We start from the raw sequence: 24,893 nt of genomic DNA on the forward strand, positions 1-24,893 counted from the left end.
CGATTTTGATGCACACTCATTGGCTTCTCATGGTAGCCTTTGACCACTGGGTGTCATCCAAGCAATAAAAATACCAGAGAAGCACAAGGCAAGGCTCGATGCTATACTGTATTACTCAACTCTGGGCCTTGGTCCTCGGTTGTGTAAGAACTTGGGGAATTATATTTTCAAGAGCACTGCCACAGGGCGTAAAGAAATGCAAGCTCTAAAATGAGAAAACCGCAGGAGTGGAAACGGAAAAGGAGCTAGAGGAGAGTCACGGTAAGAACATCTGTGTCTTTGGACCATTAGGTTCGACCCCCTCCGCCCCTCGCACAAATGTGTGGAGGCACTGCGGCACACTTGCGGGCAAGCGTGGCTCTGCGTTCAAAGGGAGAGCGGAAGACGGGAGGAGGGGAAGACTTGCCAAGAGGGAGGGGAGGTCGGTTTCCTCCCCCCCAGCACACGCCGCTAGAACACACCGGGAGAGAGAACGCACTCTTGACGCAGGCAGGAACACAACCGCGAAGGAAAAACAACCGCGTCCGTCGTCAGCTTTTCTTCCGTGCAGGTGGACACTTGCGGACTATTATGGGGGCAAGAGAGCGCTCCTGACCGGGCTCGACTTGCCGCGAACCGCCGCTCTTGTGGTTCAAGTCTACGAGGAAACATAGGCGACATGTTCAGGGGCTTTTTCGTCTTGAGCTTGCGGTAGGATGTTGTGTCTCTTATACGAGCGGCACTCACTGTAAATCGAAGGGGGGAAAGAGGCAAATCCCTAATGGACATTTTGGCGGTAGGCAGCCATTTGTTGTGATCGCTGCTGATTAATGTGATTTGTTATATTCGGGCATAGCATAGGCCTCTTAGAAAAGCGGCGACGCCGTAAACAGTAGGCGCTATATTTGAATAGCTTTACCGTGCAAATTCACGTTTATTTAGTTTATATTTGGCAGAGGCTTGTTGAAAGGCCCATGCATTTCAAGTGCTTAATTTAACCTCCAGTTACAAGCACAAAGTGAGAAAACCACCCTGGGCCCTCTGATAACCTAAATAAGGGAGAAATAAGAACCATCGTTTTTAAATGTTAATGTCGACCGACGTTGCATCTATCATGCTGCCCGTGTCCCGTGGACTTTTGGAGCGGGATAGAGATCTAGACGCCCTGGCCGGAGTGCATCCCAACGCGGGCGGCGCTTCTTCTGCTGTCCGGGGAATGAAGCGAGGAGACCCGGAGCCCGATGGGCCGACCGCGGCCTCGCTGATCGACTCGACAGGAGCTGAGTGCAAGCGCCCCCGAATAGATGGGTCGGGAGGGATCGGCGAGCTTGGACAGGTGAGGAAGACGCTCGAAAATTGGCCAATACCAATAACATTTTGCTTTTGTTTGTGTCGCATGGAAGGGGTCATAAATGGGCCTACAGTAGTTCCCTAACAACAAAGCTGGAAACTCCTCCGCATGTGGTACTGGATAATTGCAAACTGACCCAACGAACAACCCACTAATTCCACAATTTAATATCTAGGCTATAAACGTAATTCATTTGTGCTCACAGTGCAGACATTTAGTACTAAATTGATACTGTAATGGCTTTGTTTATAGTAGAGCCAGCCTTTTAGCAGCAGGGAATGTATGCAATCTCTGCTTTCAATGTTATAAAAACAAAACGCATAAGGATGAAAGTGTGCACAACACTTGTTTTAGAGAGCAAATACACACTTTTATCTTTGCGGGAGCTGGTGAGCAGACAGGGATATTTGAGGTAAACAAAGACCCTCCACTTTTACAGGAAGTTAGGGGCGTCACTGTAGTACTCGTGAGTTTCCAACACGTTTTGACCCATTGCTACAGTTTTGACTACCCTTCTGTCTGATCAGCAAATGTCATAGACCTATTTTCCCCTCGGTGTCAGTGTATTGTCATTTTGTACTATGAAATGGTCAAACATGCCTTATGAAAGAGGTTTGCAGTCGAGCGAGAGGATACTTTGCTCATCATTATGGTATATTATGTATGTTGGAGTGCTCCATGAGGTTGGAGAAAGCAATTTGCCTGCCATTGGAAACAGCTGTAATGGAAGTAAAGTGGTGTGTTTGCTCCTGCTTGGACAACTAAGTGGCTGGTGTTCCATGCAGACCTGCCGCCAGTGAGTGCTGTCAGTAACATAAACGCACTTGAAAGTTCATGTGTGTGGATGAGAGAGTCTTTGTCAGTGGGAGAACAGAGTAGCACAGATCAATAGCTTTAGTCTCTGAAATGTATTGAACGTGAGCTTGTTGGACAGTCCGGAAATGAGAAGCGGGGTAGTGGAAACTAATGGTGGTGGTAGTTGGGGATGAAGGGGGGGTTGGCAAGAGAAGGCCACCCTCCATAGCTCCATCTCTCTGAACAGATTTTCCCTATCACTGGCAGTAAAGAGGCTTTGTTCCCAGCTAATGGGATCACATCTCATACTAGAGGGAGCTTTATAACCACACTGATCCTTGAAATCCTTATCTAAGGCAGCGCATTCACACAACGTTTGTACTGTTGTATACAAAAATGAGTGATTATGCATCAAATTCATACGAGGTATTAGACTCCCCTTCCACTGCAGTCTTCGTCTTTCACCAGTGTGTGCATACTACACTACGGCATATTTGTAGTGTGCAGACAATCCCGACAATCAAAATTTGGACGATCATAAAATTAAAGGGAGCGGCCTGGTAGTCCAGTGGTTAGCACGTCGGCTTCACAGTGCAGAGGTACCAGGTTCAATTCCAGCTCCGGCCTCCCTGTGTGGAGTTTGCATGTTCTCCCCGGGCCTGGGTGGGTTTTCTCCGGGTACTCCGGTTTCCTCCCACATTCCAAAAACATGCATGGCAGGCTGATTGAACGCTCTAAATTGTCCCTAGGTGTGAATGTGAGCGTGGATGGTTGTTCGTCTCTGTGTGCCCTGCGATTGGCTGGCAACCGATTCAGGGTGTCCCCGCCTACTGACTGAAGACAGCTGGGATAGGCTCCAGCGCCCCCCGCGACCCTAGTGAGGATGAAGCGGTTCGGAAAATGGATGGATGGATGGAAAATTAAAGTGGAACATTAAACGCGGAAGTCAAGTCAAAAATTATCTTTACAATATGTTCTTTTTGAAGAAGAGCCTCCATTAAAGACTATTGGATGATGGAGGAGTAACACAGCCACAGTTTAATTCTGTTTATATTATTTAGGGAAACATTTATTCTAAACATACAAACCAGTCCTAAAGCAGAAGTCAATCAAAAGGTTTCTTTGGAAAACGATGTTCCATGTGCCGCCACAAATGTAAACATTGCATTCTGATTAATATTCCATTTCTGGAGTAAGAATTAAGACTAATCCACCCTTTCAGCTTTTAGCATCACCGCCGACTGTCGACTGAAATTGACATCAAAGTGCCCGTGGGCTCGCCTTGCAAACGTCACGTGACCAAACCCCGAAAACGGGAGCTACATTCGCAACATGATCCCGCTGTTGCCTTGACACGTCATCTCTGGTGGCTGGCCTTCTTTTATTGGCTGCCGCTAGATGACGTCGCTTCAAGGCAACACGCGTAGTAAAAGGACCACGACACTCAGGCGACTGTTCGATCTTCCTTCTTCTGGCTAAAGGCCATACCGTAAAACCAAAATAAATACATTGAAAGGCTCATGTGCTTAATTATTTGACAAAAACGAAAACGAAGGACCTTTTCGCTATGATGACAGTTTTAGTTCTGTCAATTTGAAATGTAGTTTTGGTTTTCATTTTGTTAACATTGATTTCAGTTTTATTTTATTTCGGTAAGGGAATTGTTCCGATTCCAAACTCCAGTTGAGTTGAACTTGATCTCTTTTCCTTTCATTTGTAATTCAGGGACTTAAAAGTCCATCAAATGGCAATAAAATGCACAGTACGTCTATAAAGCTCAACATCGCTGGAATGTTGAGAGTGGAAAATCTTGCCCTGGACTCCACACTTGCTCAACATCTCTGTCCTTGCATTCCTTTGAGCTGCACCATGATTTATTATTATTTTTAACTAATTATTGCTGTCTGAAGTCAGGATTGATCTCTGCAGAATTGGATGTGGTTGCGGTCAGAAGATATTTATTTGGCCCTCTGCAATAATGGTACAGTTTTCGGCACCGGTTTGCTTATTTGTCAGAAAGGGTTGATATTAATTTGCTCTGTGGGTGGCAACACTGCATCAACTCAATGTATTATCTTGGTTTGCACAAATCAGCGCTGCATACAGTTCATGACTCCTCAGACCACCTAAGCAAGCTTAAATCAACATAAAATATTTGGGCAAAATGCTAATCCAGTCAGTTTTTTTTTCCACTGCAAGAACAAGGTAGTCTGTCATTTACATTTACTTCAGGGTATTTTTTACACCACCTTGCCTCTGCATCCCGTGTCCGCTACTGGCCAATGTTGAAATGAGGTTGTCATTTTTAATATCCATCCAGCATGTTGCTGAATGTCCCATGTTTGTTGTCACTCTGCAAAGAAATTGGGCCGTATGCACTCTCTCTCTCTCTCTCTCTCTCTCCCTCTCTCTCTCTCTCTCTCTCTCTCTCTCTCTCTCTCTCTCTCTCTCTCTCTCTCTCTCTCTCTCTCTCTCTCTCTCCCTCTCCCCCCCTCTTTCACTCTTTCTCTCTCTGTCTAACTCTCAACATAATAAGCTCTTGTCCGGGTTAACAGCTCTGAGGACAAATGATTTGACTGCGACATTAATGAACACGGATCACCCTTCTGTATGCTCATCTCACCAGCCTCAACAAGAGAAATAAAATATAGCCTTGCTGTGCATTGAGGTTATATCCCCCCCACCCCCCCATGTTAATAGTGTACGGAGACCACGCCATTTAAATAGACAAATGCAAAAGTTAGCCAATGTTGTGAGCTCATGTTTCTAAGGCAGTGTCACATTGAGTCTCATAATGCTGCCTGGAGGTCTGCATGGATGTTGGCCTAAAATGACATGCTGCTGCTCAGTCCACATGACTAATTGAGCCCGAATCAACAGCACCTCTTCTGGTTGCATTCAAGTAGTTCATTTCATTGTGACAAAATCGATGAAAGTCATCAGATGCAATTAATCTAATCACTTCTTGTTTTGCTGGTCGTTTATTAAACTCACAAGCCCAACTGGAGTTACAAATATGCAACATTTTCCAAGCTCGTTTTTGAAACATTTGATGAAAAATGTTAAACTAATGTGTTTTTAAATAATATAATTTCTTATTTGATTATCAGTCATGCAAAAAAAAAAAAGATGTTTTAAACCTTGGCGTATTCTCCACATTCTTCTCTTTATTTACTAGCGTCCAGCCGTTTTATTAAAACAACACTCTAGTCCATTGTTGTTGTAAATGTTGGCGGTAGTTGCACTCAGTCTAGCGAAAACCAGACTACTTCAGAAAGATTCTGTGTGACTCCAACACTGAACAGCCTGTTTCATGAGAACTTAACAATATATCGGTACTATTATTACTATTCTGTAAAATTGCTGCTAATCGTGATTATCTTGAACAGGTTTAACACCGCGATAGCCACAAAAAAAGCCATGTTTTGGCGTTGTATTTATGTGGTTCCAAACAGTTTACTTCTAGCATCTGCCAAAATCTACTTAAGATTCTTCGACCGTTTTCTCAAAAGAGTGAGTTAAAGTGTGTTTGTTGTGAAAAACTATGTGGTGTAGACTCAAGTAAAACAAACTCGAGGTAACTGGAGGCTGGCCAGTTAAGTGCTCTGTGGATAAATCGGATGCGCGTTCTCTGTCGAGTGTGTGGCATGGCCTGCTTTAGCAGTGATGCGGGATGACTGTCAGAACAGTCAAATATAGTTCTTAAGAGTAGCGTTCCCAAGACACGATAGGAATAGATATGAGCTCTACGACCAAATTAGGCGCTTCGCAGGCGTTTGCACAGCAACCACCTCAGAGGAACAGGGGCCATGTGTTCAAAGCTAGGCGAAAAGATGGTGGGAAGGACAAAAAGCTAGGCCTTAAACGCGAGCTGGCCACATGTGAGTCACAACTAAATCCCTCAGTGGACTCGGTGCACGCGTTCTCCTCACTGTCTATGCAACACACCCCGCCTCTAGCGAGGCGATGTCGACCGCTTTGTCACGAAGCACATGGGAACATATATCCACATCTTGCAGTTAATAGTAGATACTTTTCATTATTATTGTAATATTGGGTGTCTTTTGTCTTCATAAGCTCAAATTTGTTGCATCTACATCATAGAACATGGCAATAATGACATTTTGAAATGTGCTTCGTTGTTTTTTATTTATGCCCTTGAAACATGGGTTGAGCAAGTCAAATAAAACGTGCAAATCTACGGCCACGCGGACCTGCAGGCATTGTCATACAGCAAATAGCTCATGAAATGAGGTATGCTTCTTTGATCGCCTAGCCGAAACGTTGATACATGGAGCAAATGCGAAGGTAATACGTAATTTATGGTAACTTGACGCCATTGCAGCAGATTGCGAGTACATTTGAAAGAGTTTGATGCTGAGACTATGCGTTAGACTAGCGACCGGAAGTTAGCAAGCCTCCGTAGCCGAAATGTGGAAGTGGTGCGTGCATATGGTCTGTTCTCAAGGCAATGATACTTGTTTGAAGTTTACACAGGACATTGATTATCCCTTACTCCCCACACTTGCTAATGTTAGCTAAACTCTTTTTTTTTTTTTTTTTTAGATACAAAATGTCCCAGGGGGATCTTTTGACAGCAGTCTTAATGTTAAAACAGGGCATTGTGCCGTTCCTGAGAAAGACATACTTTTGCCAGTACATCTGTTTCTCCTCCGAAATATCATCGTCAGTCTGTTGGTAGCTAAACTAATTGTTGACATAATATTAGCACTCGAACTTTGTCGTGTGCTGAAGTTCTGTGTTCATTCCCCCTTCCAATTGATGATATGCCATCAATTTTGTCAATCTGTCAAAGAAAATCATCTACGTAATGTTTGGCTCAGCAAAAGAACACAACCCCCCCCCCCCCCCTTCACCCCCCACCTTTTTTTTAGCTGCCTTGCAGTATCAGAACTGCAATGTGTCTTTTTTTGGTGTGTAATTTGTAAGCAACTGTTATTGAAAATGACGCTGAGCCACACTCCATGCTCCGCCCTCCCCCGCACCCCCTTCGCTCATTCCTCCTGGAAATCAAGCACATGACTCCACTCATGGATGAGTCATTGTTTTTGCTCCCTCAGTTTCCTCTTGTATTTCTCGCTAAGGCTGTCTCATTTCAATTCCAAATGTTCCAATTTCTGACAATATACTATTCACTAATTCAGAAATCTCAGTTGGTCCTTTCCTCTTTCGATCTTCCGGGGTAGAATAAGGTTATACTTAGTTCATGTTATTCAAGCCTCTTAATGGTATTTCATTATTTAGCGCTTCTACCTCCCTATGCCAGTTCACTAAGTGCGTTTTTGGCTCTTGGATTGTATCGCATCTTTTTTCAGTGACAGAGCCACTTCCTGTTTCACCAGCCAAAGCTCCTGCATTGGAAAAGTCATGCTCAGTTTGAGTGAAATGGCCCCTTAGGGGGTTCAATGTGAGATGGCTACAGTACTAATCAGACCAACTTAAGCTGTGATGTGCACAGAGCAAAGTGTTTCCCCTGGGGCAAAGCAGGCACAGGGACATTAGTTCCAGAAAGAAAGCTGACAGAGGAGAGGAAGGATTGTCTTTTAATATAACAAGATGAAGACAATCTTTACTTCCCTCCAAAGTGCTGTTGTCATGCCTGCCTTTTTAGCGATGCATATTGGCATAAAAGCCAGAACTGTGTCACTAGGGTTGACTAAAATGACTTTATAATGTTTGCAACAAACCAAAAATGTCAATAAATGCAATGTTCTTGTCCAATCCTTTGGCTCTGCTTTCTTCCCATACATTTCTTACATGGATGAAGACGTGTTCGTAGTTGTCGATCAAGCCGCTGTTTCTTGTCGTGTACAATTTGCGCCACGTAGTGGAGCTGAGCAAAAAATAGATTTGCAATCAATAAGGACATCGATAAATAGTCTGACCTTTCCGCAGAATAGTAATGGTCGTGGTGCAGTCAGCATGCATAATCTATATAACTTTGCGTTGTATATGCAAAGCAAACCGAGAGACAATGGGGCAGGCTCGGTCACAGTTTTAAATTGAAAATGGATCAGGCTTTGTGAAGATGGATGATATGCGTGTGAAGTCTTCCGTGTTCGCGCTACCGTCTCACGCCAGTAGTCTTCACAACCTACTTAAGATTAAATCGATGCCCCTAACACCGCCCATCATTCATGTCTTGCGCACTTGTTCCCATTTGGCTTCCGAGAGCCTTTCTTTGTTAGCGGACCAAGGATACAATTTGGAAAGATTGTTGGTGACACTGTTACCATTGCTGAAGAAATGGATGTTAAGAGCAGTTATGTACAAGAATGTCATGATGTTTTTGCCATAGTCCTCTCCGGCCAAATGTACATTCATTGTGTTGATACGGGGACTAAAGCAGTGGCATCACTTACCTATGTCAAATAGTTGCGTTGAAAGGTGTAACAATTCATAATGAAAGACAGTGTCACGCAATGAGCAAAAGTATAATTATTGGCACGTTGTATGCGTGCATTAAAGGTGCATAATGTTAGGAACGAGGTTTGTCTAGCGTTTTCACCCGATTTTTAACATACTGTAGCTGTTTGCTCGTGTTATCATTGAGATTATGTTGTTTATTTCACTGTTTGTACTGTTCAGTAAACGCCCAAAGTGCATCGGCGACTTTTGCCCCCAAATCCCCCGCTCAAATTAAAGCAAAAAAAAAAAATGGGTGGGGGGTGCGGAAAAAAATCAACCAAATGCTTTTAACTCCAAAAATTGCTAAATTGGGGCACTCATAGTCAAGGTCACTCTGTATATCAAATATGGGAAATTGTATGCAATCATTTGTGAATGCTCAAAGTTTACTGCTATTGATTAATATATATATTTTTGGTTCTACAAACATTTTTTTTAAATGTCTGATCTTGTTTCTTTCAGAATAATGACCCGCTGACCCTCGCTTACCATGGATACCCATCTCACGGTCAGGTAAGAATGTAGTTCTATTCCACATAAGCTAAAATAACCCCCTTTTTAATTAACTGAAAGTCATATTCTTAGGTAGCATTCATACAACTTGATTAAAACCACAGGGAGATGCAAGTTAGTTTAGAATGAGGGTAAGTGAAAGTCTATTGTATTTGATATCTTCCACTCCCAAACAAAAAAACAATCCCTATGGCTGTCCTCTCGTTTTAACTTTGACTTTCCGATAGCGATATGATACCACATTTTGTTCCAAAGCATCCATGAGTTCTCCCAAAAGAACTGCAGTCGACAAATTACTGAAGAGCGTATTTGTGTTTACTGCGTATAAAACGGTAGTCTGTTTCCTTGTTCCTATTAGCCTACTGACTGTTATTAGACTGCTCAGTTGATATGGTTAATCCTTCAATCATCCGCCATTCATCCACTCATCCTCAGATGCTCTACCCGTAATCCCCGCCTGCCTCCCCCTCCCCTTCCCTCTGCCACCCTCCCAAACCTCTGGCTGCACTTCATCCTCATCTTAAGCCTTTACTCGAAGCCTTCTTGTTTGTATGATTTCTCTCCGGGGCTGCTCGGATTATTCACATGGCTGGCAGCCAATTAGCCACTTTTCATTTTTTTGCCGCATAGTGATGAGATGATACTGCTTTGAACCATTTCAACCCTAATGATGATGTTCGAATAAGAATAATCATGCCGGCAAAAGCGTTGCCTGCCGCAAACTACATACGTGTGATAAATTATGGAAAATCATGAATAAGTAAGCGGAGAAACGGTGGCATCCACACAGCCCACAGTCTCAACTGGATGTGAATTACGAGTAAAAACACAAATGGGAGACAGATATCAAACTCCAAATGATCTTCCAACATCCATGACACAGTTTTCAAATGAGAATGGATCAGGCTCTGTGAATATGGAGTGTGTGTGTGTCTTCGATGTCAGGGGTGTCAAACTCATTTTTGTCATAAGACACATTTTAGTAAGCGTTTCCCTTGGGGGGTTGTTATGACTGAAAAAATATTTTTAAAAAGTCAATAATAACGGTTTATTCAACTATTGTTGAAGTTACTGTAATGAGGAGTTTGGTCACAAGAAAATGCTTACAATATGTCTCTAATTTATTAAATCTGAGAATTTTACATTTTGGTAGAGATTTTACTAAGCATCATGGAAGTTGACATGTTCATCACATCGCAGTGTACTGTCATTTATTTTTTTCCAATTGTTTAATTGACTGTTTGCCATATTTCACATTAGAAAAACAATATTGGCACCCAACCAACAAATATCACAACAATTATATATCCTGGAATAATGATTGTTTTGTGACAAATTTAGTACCTTGGTGTGGAAAGTGTGACTGTTTGATTAAAACAAAAGTTAATATCCAAGCTTCCCTTCGCTATTTTGCAGTTCAGTTAGTGCAGACTTACTCTATCGCGGATTTTCATTTGTCACCTTAACCTCACTATTTTGTGTGTTTTCTTGCTGTTTTTCGTTCCTTCCAAGTTGGACCTGTCAAATGTAAATTGGAGGGGGTGAGGGGGGTGCAATTTGTTTTAAATTTGATTTGTTTTAAAACTGAAACCATGAACATTAGGGTTCGCATTTAGAAATTCACTCTGACACACTGACACCGAGAGTGTGTTTGTGTGTGTTCATAGAGACAGTGGCGCGCTCCCCTCTCATTAATTTCCGAGCGCAGCCTATATTCTAAACCAATCAGGAACTCATGCTTGAACTGTTTCCATCTGGACTGCCCGACGCATTGGCGCACCGTGTCTCCAGTTGGTGCACCAAGAGTGCGCACCGGCACCCAGTTTTTGATCCACATTTGAATAAACCGAATCAATTTTGCTAAATGCTCTTGTTATCTTGGATCAGAATTCAACAGATGTCACCAGTGAATACTCTTAGCAGATATATCTATTTGCTCACTCACCATTTTCGGAGTCCAGATATTGGAAGCTGGCTGTGTAGTACAGCTACGATTATTTTGTCCATTGTTCCGTGCTACCTGAATGTGATGCTTGTATGCGGATGTAGTAGCCGCATTCTTGACACCAATTGACTGTCTCAAAGCGATGTGACCTCACAGTTTACTGAAGCGTAAAAGGCATGATCTTGGGCTTTCCTTGAGTTCATCCAAAGCCAATCAGACCAATTTAGTTTTGGGACACCGAAGTGTCAACTGGCTGTTGATGGGGACAAAAGGCTTTGAGGAAGACAAGGGTGGCGTGCATAAGATGTTGCCACGTTGCAGAGGTGCTAAACTGTCAACAGTGGTGTGAAGGTGATGTGATCAAAGGCTCCTGAAGTAAGAGCCTGGGGAGCAGCAGAAGCGCAACGTGTGAAGTTAAGACGTGCTCTGCTTGCTCGATGAAATGAACAACACTTGACTCCTCCATTACATGCGTGCACTGTTAATGGCTATATTTAAGCATGAGAGAATCCTCGTGTGTATGTGGGCTGAAATTATATTAATTACAAGATTATTATTATTTTTGTTTTTAGGCATCAATGGTTGATTCACTCAAACCTATTTCAGAATCTCCTTTTTTTTAAATAGACATTCTGAAAGATGTGATCGTCTCTGTTGGACGCCTGAAATTATGAAGAGAAGAATGGTGCAGCTTTGATTTATTGTCTGTTGGCATAAGTGCTTGGCAGGGCATTTGTACTGTAAGCTGTAAATGACAGCTGCACCGCTTACTTCAGATTGATATATGTTATATGTTTAACACAAGTGAGCGAGGATGCAGTCTAGTAAAACACCTCTGGAGCCACAACTGCAATGATAAAACATTCAATTATTGATAACCCTCTGACTGTGGGAAAATGTTTCATTTTAGTAAAGTGAGAATATATTTATTTATTTATTTATTTTTAAAATACATCTTGAATGATCCAGGTTAACGAAATGCTGAGCAGGACCCAAATTGTGTTGCTCGGTCAAAGGCTAGCTTAAGAGGAAAGCTTAGCACTCTGGGAAAATTTGGACTTTCTCGTTTATGTCACAATGCTCGGTGGCAAAGGTTGTCCAAGGGTTGGTCATTGGACTTTCCTTGTTCAACTATGCAGACAATTAACCATGAAGTAATTAATTCTTCTTATTATGTATCAACTTTATTAAGTTGACTTAAGAGACCATAAAAATGACTTTTTAAAAATAATTTTCCCCTACCACACACTTTAAATGCATTAAACTTCATAAAATTTTTTACGAAAAACACTTGCGAAAAAAATCTGTCATGAAATGGAAGGCTAATGAAGAGACTCGTGAGAAGTGTGCTTGCCTTAAGCTATTTGTCATTCCCAGTTGGAGTTGACTGTAAAACCGACACATAAAACAGATTAATTTTATATTTAGACACCTAAGCGTTCATGCAAACAATATAATTTTGTCCTGTGAAAGTTCACTATCTTAATGCTGTGTTATAATTCCACCGACAGGCTAACGCCACTAGCGAAATTTTTTATAGTAGCACTGTATCCCTCACTACTGCGAAAATAAAACTTGGAGCCTACATTTCAAGATGTTTTGGGACTAACCTTAAATATATTGCTCTTAGTGTTACACTAAAGACATTACTTAAGCTCTGATGCTGTTCTCCTCGAATTGTTTTTGCGTCTGGTTTGTGGAGCGAGAGAGAGCGAGCCATGAGTCCCAGTTAACTCACCTACATCGAGAAGGAGATCTTGGGACTATACGATGGAAAGCAGAGGGGAGGGGCAAGTTTGCAGGTGTGATAGAGTCAGGGGGTGGGGTTGTTTTAGGGGTGGGTCGGTTGTCTCTGTGTCAGAAAGGAGACAGAAAAGATGAGCAGGCAAGGGCACAGCAGCAAAACAGAAGGCTGCGTGTCGAGTGAAAAGAGGGCGCGAGTGGGAGAGGGAAAGACGAGAGTGAGGGAGGGAGAAGCGAGGGAGAGAAAGTGACAGGGACATAGGCTGGAGGAGGAGGCAGTGAAGGAGGAGGAGTGGGGGAGGGGGGAGGGGGCGGCTGTCAGGGCAGACCCAGCGAGCGGGGGCAGAGAGAGGGAGATTTTGAATCTGTGAGACAGACAAGAAGAGACGGAGCTGGTGAGGTGACACGGGCTCGGTAGAGGGAGAGCGAGCAAGCGAGGCAGCGTGACAAGAGGAAAGGAGTGAGAGAGGAGAAGGAGAGACGACAGTGCGGTGTTGCTCAGAATACGATGATGGGACTCTACTATCCTTCCGTGTTGTCGGTGAGTGTTTATCTCCTCCCTGCTGCCTATGCCTGTGCGCGGATGCTTGATGACTCTCTTCGCAAAGGCTCCGCTTGCGAGTACGCCACCGTCTGCAGGACTGTCATCAAGCGTGACGTGCTGATTAACGGACGAGAACTCCACTTGACCCTTTCACTCCAGCGCTCCGCTCGGTTTTATTCCCTGCGCCGACCGCGACGTCTACGTCCAAAGTTGCCGTTTGAAATGTTTGCAATGGTGGCGATGGATGGTAACGCTGTTGTTGTGGCATCTGTTCTGCCGCCCAGAGCTCGAAACGCACGCAATGTGAACATCAGAGCAGTTCCTGCCAGAAATTATTCTGCCATGTATTATGTATGCTCAGAAGAATCTATGCGATCGGTACAGTGCAGTTGGCTGGATGCTGCGGATATCCTCGCTGATAAACTCAGCACATGGCTGCTGGGCTCGGAAAGCAATAAGGGGAGGGGTGGGCGGGGGGGAGTAAAAGTGGTCTTTATTGCCCCTGCAGCTGTCTGTGTACATCACTCTTGCCTATGAGCAAAAGGGACAGGTGTCCACAGAACAGTTGCTCTCCCTTCTTACACTCCTCTACTGGCTCGTGGCACTTCTTCAATAATATGTGTGGTGTGCACTTTATGTAAAAAAAAAAAAAAGTTGAAAGTGTTCATATAGTGTGTGTGTGTGAGTGTTTCCTAATTCAGTTTCTCATCGCGTGTGTGCTCCTCTTTCAGCTCTACCTTGCTCTCTTTACTGTTTGACCTCTTTTCTCTTCCCCCCCACCCACCCACCCTCCTTTCTCTCCCCGGGGCCCTGGCAGCTGTTATCTCAATGTTTTCCTTTAAGAGCCCCCGGAAAAGGGGGGATGGGGCACGTAGAAAAGAGAATAAGAGAGGAAGAATAGAAATTGATTATTTGGGAAAAGGTGACGGGACACCTCTGGCAAGGGAAGCCTGCCGGATGATGAGGCTGACATTATGCAGGCATGACTTGCGCCGGATACAGTAGGCCAGAAGCTAGTTTGCTCCTTCTGAGAGTTTATTATTTTTTTTGTGTGTGTGCTTGTAATGCTGACTTTGCGATTTGGTTTGTAATTTACCTGTGCAACCATTTTTGCCTTTTTGAGCTTGACAAAGTTGAAGTCAGTGACTGGCGGCTGCACTGCTGAAATATTTTCTCAAGCCTCACCTATGCCCCAAAGCAAGGGAGGGACCCAGACCTGCTGCAAACACATACAAGCATACATCAACACCCCCTCTACACACCCATGCACGCGTACGTGCGCACACACACACACACACACAAACACATTTCCTCCACCTCCAAATCTTCTTATCGATTCTTTGCAGGGTTAACAATAATGGTCTTTAAATGATCCCAATGAGCCGAGTTGCCGTGGCAACTAGGATGAGTCATTCATTTTGCACAGATTGTTAGATGGTTCGAGGCGTGAGGGAAACCGTCGATCTCACCTCTGTGTTAGATAAACACCTTTGCTCTTTGCCTCTTCTTTCTTTTTTTTTTCTTTTTTTTTTTTTAAGGAGAGGGAATTGGCCGTGGTTGCTACAGTGCAGTTATGCTTCCTTTGCAGCAATTTGCTCCCTAATTGTTCCGAAAGCGCTCGCAGTGAGGCATCCGCGCTCCTTTGAAATGGATCGGGGTTGCCCTCGCTGACTCGTCGCATGGTGCCAGTGAGAACCGGTGCCCCATCACTCGTTTGTCTACCTATTGGAAACGACGCGGGGCAACCGGCCAACATGATTATAGCACAACAAGACCATGTTTTGCAGTCTGTATAGAAAGAGGCGAGCTATGCTGTCAGTTGGTTTGTTCACCTGCGCATGTTTGTTTTGAGGTGGCGTGCAGTGGTTAATAAGTATTGAAGAAGACAAATTTGTTTTGTTGTGTTTACCATTCATACGTTGCTGCAGTGGAGCCCAGCGGACCATTGATACAGACAGAGGCGGGTGCAGCTGAAGTCAGTGATGGGGTGTGCACAGGCCTGCAGACATTTACAGTAGGAGAAGGGGGTGTTTCCAGACTTCAACCCTTAAAAGGAAAGAAATCGGGGGCGGATAGGGAGGGGTCTGTTTGACGAGCAGACATGTTACCCTATAAGGAGACGCAGAAGCCTGCGGGAGGGCGGGCCAGAATTTCGTTGAAACGCTGTTGCTATGAGGCAAATGAGCTTGATAGACTCGAATGGGGACGGCACGTATGCGAGGGTCCCGTCTGGATTTCATGAAGCGTAAAGAAGCGAATCTGCGAGTGGGAGGGAAGGGAGAACAGCGGCATGAGGGGGGAGGAGGAGGAGGAGAAGGAGAAGGGGTGATGTGGGATGGAATAATTAAATAAGAGGGTGTCTCCTGGCTCATCGGTATGCTGCAGACACGTTGTAAATGGTTTTCCAGCTGTTTGCAGCATTGGTAGCAACACTGTGGAGCCAAAGGCCAAAATGAGAAGTTAACCCTTCTGTGGGGCACCCATTGACATGAAATTCAACGTTTTAACTAAACATATTGCAGGTGTTGGAAATATTTTTCTTTCCTTGACAGGGACAAAGTCACCCTGGTCTATTCCCTTCCCGTCTAGCTGCTCCAACCAGATTGAACTAGGGAAGGGCTACGTGTCATTTGTAATTGATCAATAATGCAACTATCAACTTCAGGTGAAGAGATACTGTATGTCACTGTGGCGTGGTGACAATCCGGGAATTTGCAAACCTTTTAACAAGGTGACTTTTCCAGCCAGTGGAAATTCACTCCATCCACAGCCAGCAGACGCATAACGATGCATCTCGGGTGCATTAGAATATCACGGAGAAGGTTCATTTAGTTCGCTTGTTCAATTCAAAATGTGAAACCCGCTCTTTTCCGGCGGCAAATTCATACCTAATTTCTGGAATTAAAATCATTTGGATAATGGAACCAATTTTTTTAGGATGGTGAGGTAAGTTTTTATCAGTCAAATAATTTTACTGTGGTAAATCAGAGTTTCATTTTTTGAATTGGACTGCTGAAATACTTTCCCACTCCCTTTTAAAATCATTTTATTGAGACGCGCCTATTGAGATGTACTGCGTTGCAATTCGTAATGAAAACCACACTTGCACCAAGCGCTACAGTTTCATCCTTCACATGAAGGGAAAATCAGGCTTGCATTTCCACTGAGAGGTGTGTAGGCGTGATGGTGATTGGTGTCAGCTCTATAAATTCTTTAACATACAATTAAACAAAGTAACATAGTCCTGTGAATTTGTAGACAAAAAAACAGATCCGAATCCTCCTTTGCTCCAAATACACGCCCCCCTTAGTTAATTCCATTTTAATGTGAGAGAAGTCAAGCAATTCCCTGTTGAGCAATTTTTGAACAGCAATGTTTAACCTCCACCGGCACGTGAAAACGAACTGGAAGCCCAAACATTGGGGAAGAGTGCATGGTTAAGCTCAGATGTCTTGATGTCCTGACTACGGAATACAAGACAAGCATACTGAACGGAACCAGATTGTGCTGCTTGGGGGAAATTAGGCTGGACGTCATTTTGTAATTCAAAATGTATATCAAACTTGTGTTGGGACGTGATTCTTCTATCAATCGCCTTCTTGTGCTTTAACACCCAAATAGTTCACGTTGGGTTACTAAATGAGCCTAAACTATGGCTTTGGAGACTGTGCCTACTGCCTAAATATGAGGAAACAAGTGAAATCAAAGCTTCCATCAAGCTGCATTAAATGAACACCAAGTGGGACCATCAAATGCCATTTTTCATATGAAACAGCCCGGCGGTGCCCTATCTTTGCCATGTCATCCTCTCCGCCGCGCTCGTCATCCTGTCGCGCAGCTCTGACTCCTGTGCATCAGCGTGTTTTATAACATGCCTCCTCAGACGCACTTGCTGCTGCTAACTGACCTGAAAGTAAGCCCGCTACAGCTACCGCTCTGAGTCGCTTGCTTTGCCAGATTAGGGCATACACTTACACAAGGCCTTAATGCCCGAACGTCAGGGGAGTGTACACACGCCAATATGCACCCAAGATGGACACAAACAAAGCATGCACAAATCTGAGTGCTGACACAGATGCCCGCTCTAAAATTTCCTTCAACAAGAATGCCCCCGCCTCTCTTTTATCCTGCCATCTATAGCATGTCTTTATTCAACGCATGTGAATCGCAAAGGCTGTTCACAGCCAGAAAAAGGCCCAACATAACTTGATGGTTCAACAACGGGCCCCGCCCAGGAGCCATACTCGCTATTTTTATAGCTTGTGGGTTGTTGACTTTGTGCTTCAGGTAATAGAAAACGCTGCTGAGCGGCAGCAAAAATGCATGTCATCTGAAAAGGCCCATCGTCGAACAAAAACAAAAGGCTTTCTTTGGCTTGTCTTCCCGCTTCTATTTTGGTTTTGCAAAAAGAACATCCATAGCCTGGGCTGTCCGTTCTCCTCCTCCCAGCCAAAGACTGTTGATTTGTTTGCGCAACAGCTTTCTAAGGGCCCTTATCATGCCATCAGATAAAACATAGGGATGTGGCCAAGACATGAAAGCATGAAGTCTTGAAATTATTGCCCATCTGAGTTGCATCACAGGTTGTCCAAGTTTGAGTCATTGTTGGTCAAGTGAGTTAGTTGTGAGTCACCAGCACAGATTCTCAAAGGGTGGCTTGACCAACAAATCGGACAATGTCCGCCAGTGTTTTGTACAATGTTCCATGAACCAGTAGGTGTGGAAGTGAATTTGTTCTGTCCAATCAACGTTTGCAGAGAATGAGACATTTTCAATCCCCTTTTTAACATTGTTTATTCAAATTCTTGTTGAACATGAGCTGTATCATTTGGGGCCATGCTCGTTCAACGTCATGGACAGCGACGTCTTCACACAAAGAGCTTCCACCCACCTTTAACTTATCAGTAAATATTTGCCATTAATTACCCCCTCAGTCAAATGAGGTTGTTTTTAGTTAGGATGATAAAATGCCAAACATTTGTTGTTATGCTATACTTTGAGACCTCTTGTTTCTGTCGACCACATCTCAATCTGTTTTGGGAAGCTAGTTGGCACCCCACGCAACAAGAATAATAGTAAAACTCGAGTTTCTCCAAACATTTTTTAATCAACATTTTAGTATTTTTAAGTTTAACAGTAAAGCAGTCTTAGTTGAACATGCTGAAAAGTGGTTACGCAACACCCGAGTTAATCCTAACCCAAACGAGTGTAAACGTTACAATCCATGCTTACATGATACTTGATAGACTCGTACTTGTTCTTCATCGATGCCGTAAGAATGTTTCATCGTACGGCCCGAGGCAGGTGATCAACTTTCCCTTTCTGCTAAGAAATAGGAGAAGCTCTAGTTTCTCTGTTTATATTTATCACCTCGGTTAGTTCTCGCCGGATGACCCACAATCATGCGTGTCATTTTCATCCTTTGCCAATTGCTGACTGCAGTTGCAAGATACAGTACGAGGTCATCCAGGTCATCATATTTGCATGTCATCTGTTGTTCTTCCCCAGCGGCATCTTAAGAGAGCAAAATTACATCTCACGTCCATATATTACTGGAAGTAATGCATCTTGAATATTTGCTTTGCAGCGAGGAGTTTCGTGTGTGTGTGTGTGGGGGGGGGGGGGGGTTACCATCGTTTGGTATTATTATGGCAAAATAAGCTCCATGATTTTTTTTTGCAAGCTGCAGGGTTGAAATAATTGCACACAGCTGCTATCTGATCATGTGAATCAAGTCTGATACGCTGCTCCGTAATGTAGCCACTGTACTCATCTGGTGCTGCGATCCAGCGGGGAATCATTTTTGGGAAGGCACATGTGCAGCAGTTTGCAACTAACCCCTTCGACCGCATTTGTATGCGTGCTAAATCTGTGTTCACTTAAATCATAGGAATAGATTACTATGTTGTATTTTCATAATGGATAATCCACAAGCAAAGTCGGAGCAGATTGCACCGTGTGAAATGTTTTGTAAACATTACAAGTTGTTTGTGGGTATAGCGACTTTTTGCTGCTGTTTAGCACAAAAAAAAGCTCATGTTCCACTTAGTAAATGATGCCGCAGTGGTTTCACGCAGCGTCGCCATGACGACCACCCACACTGAGGTAATATAAGTGCAGTGGAAATCTGATGTCCCAGTGCCAAAAGCGAGACAAGATAGGATATGTAATAGAAACATGATGAGTGAAAGTCGTCCCCCGTGACGGCCGTATGTCCGAGGGCCGTTGACGCTGAAATAAAGGCCTGTGACACAGGTGTGTCACCAAGAAAGATCAAAAGCTGTGAGACAGATGGCACACACACAAACACACGTACACGTACATACACGCCCTCCCACACACTTTTAACACTCCCAAAGGGACTGAGATCTATTGTGTATCACTGCAGCCTGTCACACACAACACACAAGTCAAAGTAGCCCACCAGATGTCAGGTAAGGAAGGCAAATTGGTGGTGGTGGGGGTGGTGGGAGGCGCGGGGGGGGGGGGGGGGGTTAGCCTGGAAGGCAAGTGAATGTCAATTAACTGAATTATTGCTATATGACCTAACCACAGTGACACACTCATTCGGACCACTTTTTATTAGAGTATAATTTCATTCTAGCGGTGAATGGGAAGGATAATCAAATGTAGGAGGGCCACACGCAGGTACAAGGAGATGGAGAGGCGTGCAGCTCGCGACTATTTCATTAGTGCACAGCTAATACAGTGCAACGTCAAAAGTTGAATGCTCCTGGTGTCGATGTAAATTTTGGTGAAAGTCACAGAAACCTTCAACGTTGCACCTGCTGTTGTCACGACACATCAGCGAGAGCGCGAGCCTTCAGCGTACCTCACGGGTGCTTACTTCGGCGACAGATTGCAAGGATGAGAACGGAAAGACTTCAAGCGGAAAGACTCCAGGTTGTCAAGTGTTCTTGTTTATTTGACATTTTTACAAATGGGAACAAATAAACATGCTAAAGGAGTTGCCAAAAGTCTACCAACAATGCAAATCGCCATCGCTTGTCATTCTCATTCTTCGTCTTCATACTGATCGTGTGTTGGTTTTGATCGAGTCGCGACTGTTTTATACGTACAGAAGAAAACACGTTGTAGCACTTACTGACGGATATAAAGAGAGCATCTTAATGTAGACCCACTCTACTGTACAATATATTAAAGTAGTAGCCTATAGGTGGTGGATAGTTAAAAATAGAACCAGTAGTCAAGCTTTCTCTTTACCACTGCACAGCCGACGCAGACCATACTTCTTCCGTCAGTCATCACCTTCTGTACCCCTCCCCCAATCTCTGGCCTTCGCCTGTGACCATTTAGGGTAAACATTTTAAGGCCACCGGCTCAGAGTGTGTGTTCATTATAGCATGCCTTTTGTGCCTGCTTCTTTTTCTCTCCCCTACGCGCTCTGTAACTTCCACAAGTATATTCCGGACCACTGGCGGGCACTTGGACAGGCTTCCATGCTAACAGTCGGCGGGTGTGCGTGAGGTGTGTGGGTGTTTGCGTGTCAAAGGTGGTTTGTAGAGATGTTGGCGAGTGTGTGTGCTGGCATGGCGCACGCGATCGTACAACACATGAGCATGGGGGCATGTGACCCTCAATAATAGATGGATGCAGTGAATATTTGATTGGTGAGGGGTGGAATCATGTTTCCATATACACATGTAGGGGGGTGGGGTGCAAATATTTGAATGACGCATGAATGACTCCAATTGAGGCTGAGGGGGATAAAGTAGCATCCATGCCGTCAGGTGGTGGGTTCAGTCGAAGATGCAGTGGAATGTTGCCAACTGAGCTTTTCACCCTCCCTTCCAACAGGGTTCCCAGGATAGTACTTCTGGTCAGGAGGGACTTGTACCTCCGCCTTTCGCAGCCTTCCCTCCTCCTCCTCCGCCTCCTCCGCAGAACGGCCTTACCCTGGACTACGGCGGCAGCCTGTATGCAGCGAGCGCAGTGCAGGGCCCCGTGGAAGCCGGCGGAGCAGTGAGCAGTGTCGTCAATGTTGTCAACAGCCTCAGTGTCCAAGTGAGTGTCAGCCTCCCTCTTCTTCTCTGCGTCCCACGACATGTTAAAACGCTGCGGGTCTTTTCTGTCACATCGAATTAGAAAAAACACGCTGGATCTAAAAGTGCATTGCAGAATTCACATGTTGTTGCTGTAACTAGGACATTTATTTGTAATGAACTATAGTCCAAATAGATGCCTCATTGCCCGCTCATCAGCAACCTCTGCAGAATCTTGGTAATGATCCCGATCATTTGAATCAGGCGTGTTGGAGGAGGGAAATATCCAAAACAATGCCTCGAGGACCGAAGTTAGTGACCCCCCATGTGTCTCGAGAAATATAATTCAAGAGAACTACATCCCTTTGATATATACTGTATGTTGATATATAATTGTTATAAATTGGATAAATCTATACAGTGGGGCCCCTCATATTGGTGATTCGGCTTTGGCAAACCAACATATATTCACCCGTTTGCAGAGTATTATTTTTTTAATCCCCCCCAAAATCGGAACCTCGATTAAAAAAAAAATATTCTAGGCTGTTGTAATGAGCGTCAAGTATTTGTGCATTTACTTCATTCTGTACCTATCCTCCGTGAAATGTGTGATTCTACTGTACTGTACACTTAAAAAAAGTCTTATGTACAATAATTCAAGAAAAGTAAATTTTAGAATATTTCAAGGAATTCCCTACACTCTTAAAAGCGCTGGGTTAATAGTAACCCAAATCGGGGGAAAGAGCTAATGCAGCACTGGGCCCATCAGGGACAAGACCAAAAACGGATGTTTTATCCCAGTACTACGTCAAGATTTTGAAGCTATAAGTGATAAAAGCTAACCTACTGATGTTGAAGCTACCACGAAATGGTTTACCAGGTTATCAGTAAAGTTGTGATTAAAAAGAAAACATTTCACCAACGTTTTCGAAGAAGTCAAGGCAAGTCAGCTTTATTTACGCAGCACATTTCATACACAAGGCTACTCAAAGTGCTTCACAGAAGCAAAGACTGAATCTAAAAGCATTTACAAACACAACAGCTTCAGCATTCAGAAGCAAAGCTGTTTTTTTTAAATGACTAGAAGGAAAAATGATTTTCAAAAGGTCAAAAAGTCCATCAAAGTTATGGGGGGGCCATTTGAACTTGGATTTTAAAGTATGTCTACTCTGGGCTTCGTCAAAATAATTAAAGTAAACAAATCTGTTGAAAATCCACATCATCGCAGTGAGTGGGTTCGGAAAACAACCCTCCAATTTTAGTGTGTATGAAGAGTTCACAGTACAAAACCTCACGTAATTAAGTAATTGTTTTGTCACTTTTCACTTTGAGTCCCATCAATCCCCTCACATGAGGCGGTCAAAACATTCATTCATTCATCTTCCTAACCGCTTGATCCTCACAAGAGTCGCGGGGGGTGCTGGAGCCTATCCCAGCTGTCTCCAGGCAGTAGGCGGGGGACACCCTGAATCAGTTGCCAGCCAATCACAGGGCACACAGAGACGAACAACCATCCGCGCTCACACTCACACCTAGGGACAATTTCGAGTGTTCAATCAGCCTGCCACGCATGTTTTTGGAATGTGGGAGGGAACCGGAGCACCCGGAGAAAACCCACGCAGGCCCGGGGAGAACATGCAAACTCCACACAGGGAGGCCGGAGCTGGAATCGAACCCGGTACCTCTGCACTGTGAAGCCGACGTGCTAACCACTGGACTACCGGGCCGCCCGCGGTCAAAACAATACATTGGGAAATGGCATTTATTTCCATTGTGTGTTCTTTCCGTCCTCGTCCCTGCGGCCCAGCAGTCAGATGGCTCCTCACAGATTGATGGCCAGTCAGGCTCAGGAGGAGGAGGAGGAGGAGGTAGCGGCGGCGGGGGAAGCATCGGAGATGATTCAGACGCCAAGGGGACACCCAAACGCCTCCACGTATCCAACATTCCCTTCCGCTTCCGAGACCCTGACCTACGGCAGATGTTTGGGGTATGCAGACTGAATTATTCACCATTTTGCGGCTCCCCCTTTCCACGGTGAATCATCACGACAAATTACTTTGGACTGTTCGAGCCCATCTGTGTTTCCATACCTTGTTTTCTAAACTGTCGTTCATTTGTGTCGCATGATATTCACGTGCTCTCTTGTCTGTGTGCCATTTGATCGTGTAAACAAGGGGCGCCTTTTTGTCAAATCTGCCCATGTGCATGAATGTGGCACACATGTGGAAGACATATTGGGAAGAACGACTCCCATCTGGCTCACTGCCAGCTCCTCTCCATGCTTGAACAGTAACGACACCTTGTGGTCGGATGCGGTACTAGACACTTCCATTTTGCTCATTTTCTCATCTGTCTTCTTTTGTCGCAGCAATATGGCAAAATTCTTGATGTCGAGATAATTTTCAACGAGAGAGGGTCCAAGGTAGGCGAGCAGGAAGAGCAATGAGCATTTTCAAATCATACGAACAAAGCCAGATTCAGAACCTTCCCTCCCCTCCACTCTTCTCGCAGGGCTTCGGTTTCGTAACATTCGAGACGAGCGCCGATGCTGAGAGGGCCCGAGAGAAGCTTCATGGTACACTGGTGGAAGGACGTAAGATTGAGGTAACTTGACCCCTCCACCTCCTTGTATTTCATTTGAAGATGGCCAGCCACATTTCTCCTTTTGTTCTCCCTTCATGTCAAATGAGAATGTGGCGTTTGGCGATTTCCGGGCGGCTGTTATGTGTTCAACTCGAACCCGTCTGCGTTCACTCTAGCATGGTGCATCAGTGCACACGCTGGCGCCCGCGTGGTCGCCACTTCTCGTCAAAGTTTACTCTTGTTTTTTCTTCAAAGCTGTATGGTTTGCAAAGCATGCTGGGTGGAGTGGCAGCACGACAGGCATGGCCGGGATTGGGACGCGGTGGCTGATGATATCTGCTTCTCTCACAAGCATGGAGGACTTTTGTTTTGTTCCCCCCCCCCCCCCCCTCTCCCGCTCCCCCTGCACAGTTTTCCACCATCACTCCATCCTCGATCATGATGAGTGGCTATTATTATGTCCTGGTTGAGTGCAGGGGCCAGTTTTTAGCCTTTTATGAAAACAGTGCTTGCTGGTCTTAGGAGTTTCTTGAATGCTGCATGGATGGTGCTATGATGTTAGATGATGTTTATTATGCAGAGTTGAAGAAATGTATGCATGTCGAGGCCTTGAAAGGCCACTGTTTGGGAATGAGACTGCTGAGAGGTGTGTGGTGTCATTTATGATGCTTCCAAAGATTGTTTAAACACATTGTTGCATCCCTCCACTTCTTTCATTTATTGAAAAAAAATCACATTGTGGTTTTGTTTTTAATTTGTCTTTGCCAGCATGCGCTCGTTTATTTTATTTTTATTTTTTAAGCAAGTAGTGTTGAAGCTGAAGTACTGAACACCAGGCTTTTGCCAGTTGCTTTGTCGTATTCTTTTTGTTGCGAGGAAAGCTGCTCTGCATGGTCGTGATTGTGAATGTGCAGCACTATTTTCTGTCCGTGCGTGGGTGGAGAATGATTAAGTGGAAGGCTCGTTATCATCCCCTCTCTACTCCTGTCCATCATCTTTCTCCACTCT

At 44.4% G+C, this 24,893-nt stretch overlaps 1 protein-coding gene across 8 annotated transcripts in view; it reads left to right on the forward strand.

Moving 5' to 3' along the window:
* The first annotated feature begins 215 nt into the window (after nt 1-215).
* LOC127613311 (RNA binding protein fox-1 homolog 2-like) overlaps nt 216-24,893 on the forward strand; it is a 34,851-nt gene continuing 10,173 nt past the window's right edge. For 5 of the 8 annotated variants that reach the window (XR_007966151.1, XR_007966149.1, XM_052084284.1 and 2 more), the window contains exons 1-6: nt 217-1,315; nt 9,017-9,067; nt 21,118-21,324; nt 23,110-23,289; nt 23,671-23,724; nt 23,814-23,906. Coding sequence is in view for 6 of the 8 variants with exons in the window: in XM_052084284.1 (XP_051940244.1) it covers nt 1,064-1,315; nt 9,017-9,067; nt 21,118-21,324; nt 23,110-23,289; nt 23,671-23,724; nt 23,814-23,906 (837 nt within the window). In the remaining 2 variants the exon portion in view is untranslated. Of the gene's footprint in view, nt 1,316-9,016; nt 9,068-12,876; nt 13,297-21,117; nt 21,325-23,109; nt 23,290-23,670; nt 23,725-23,813; nt 23,907-24,893 lie in introns of those variants that run through there. The other 3 variants (XM_052084283.1, XM_052084282.1, XM_052084287.1) reach the window with 3 other exon arrangements.

The sequence above is a fragment of the Hippocampus zosterae genome, chromosome 13 (assembly GCF_025434085.1).
Source record: "Hippocampus zosterae strain Florida chromosome 13, ASM2543408v3, whole genome shotgun sequence".
In the NCBI taxonomy this organism is placed as follows: Eukaryota; Metazoa; Chordata; class Actinopteri; order Syngnathiformes; family Syngnathidae; genus Hippocampus; species Hippocampus zosterae.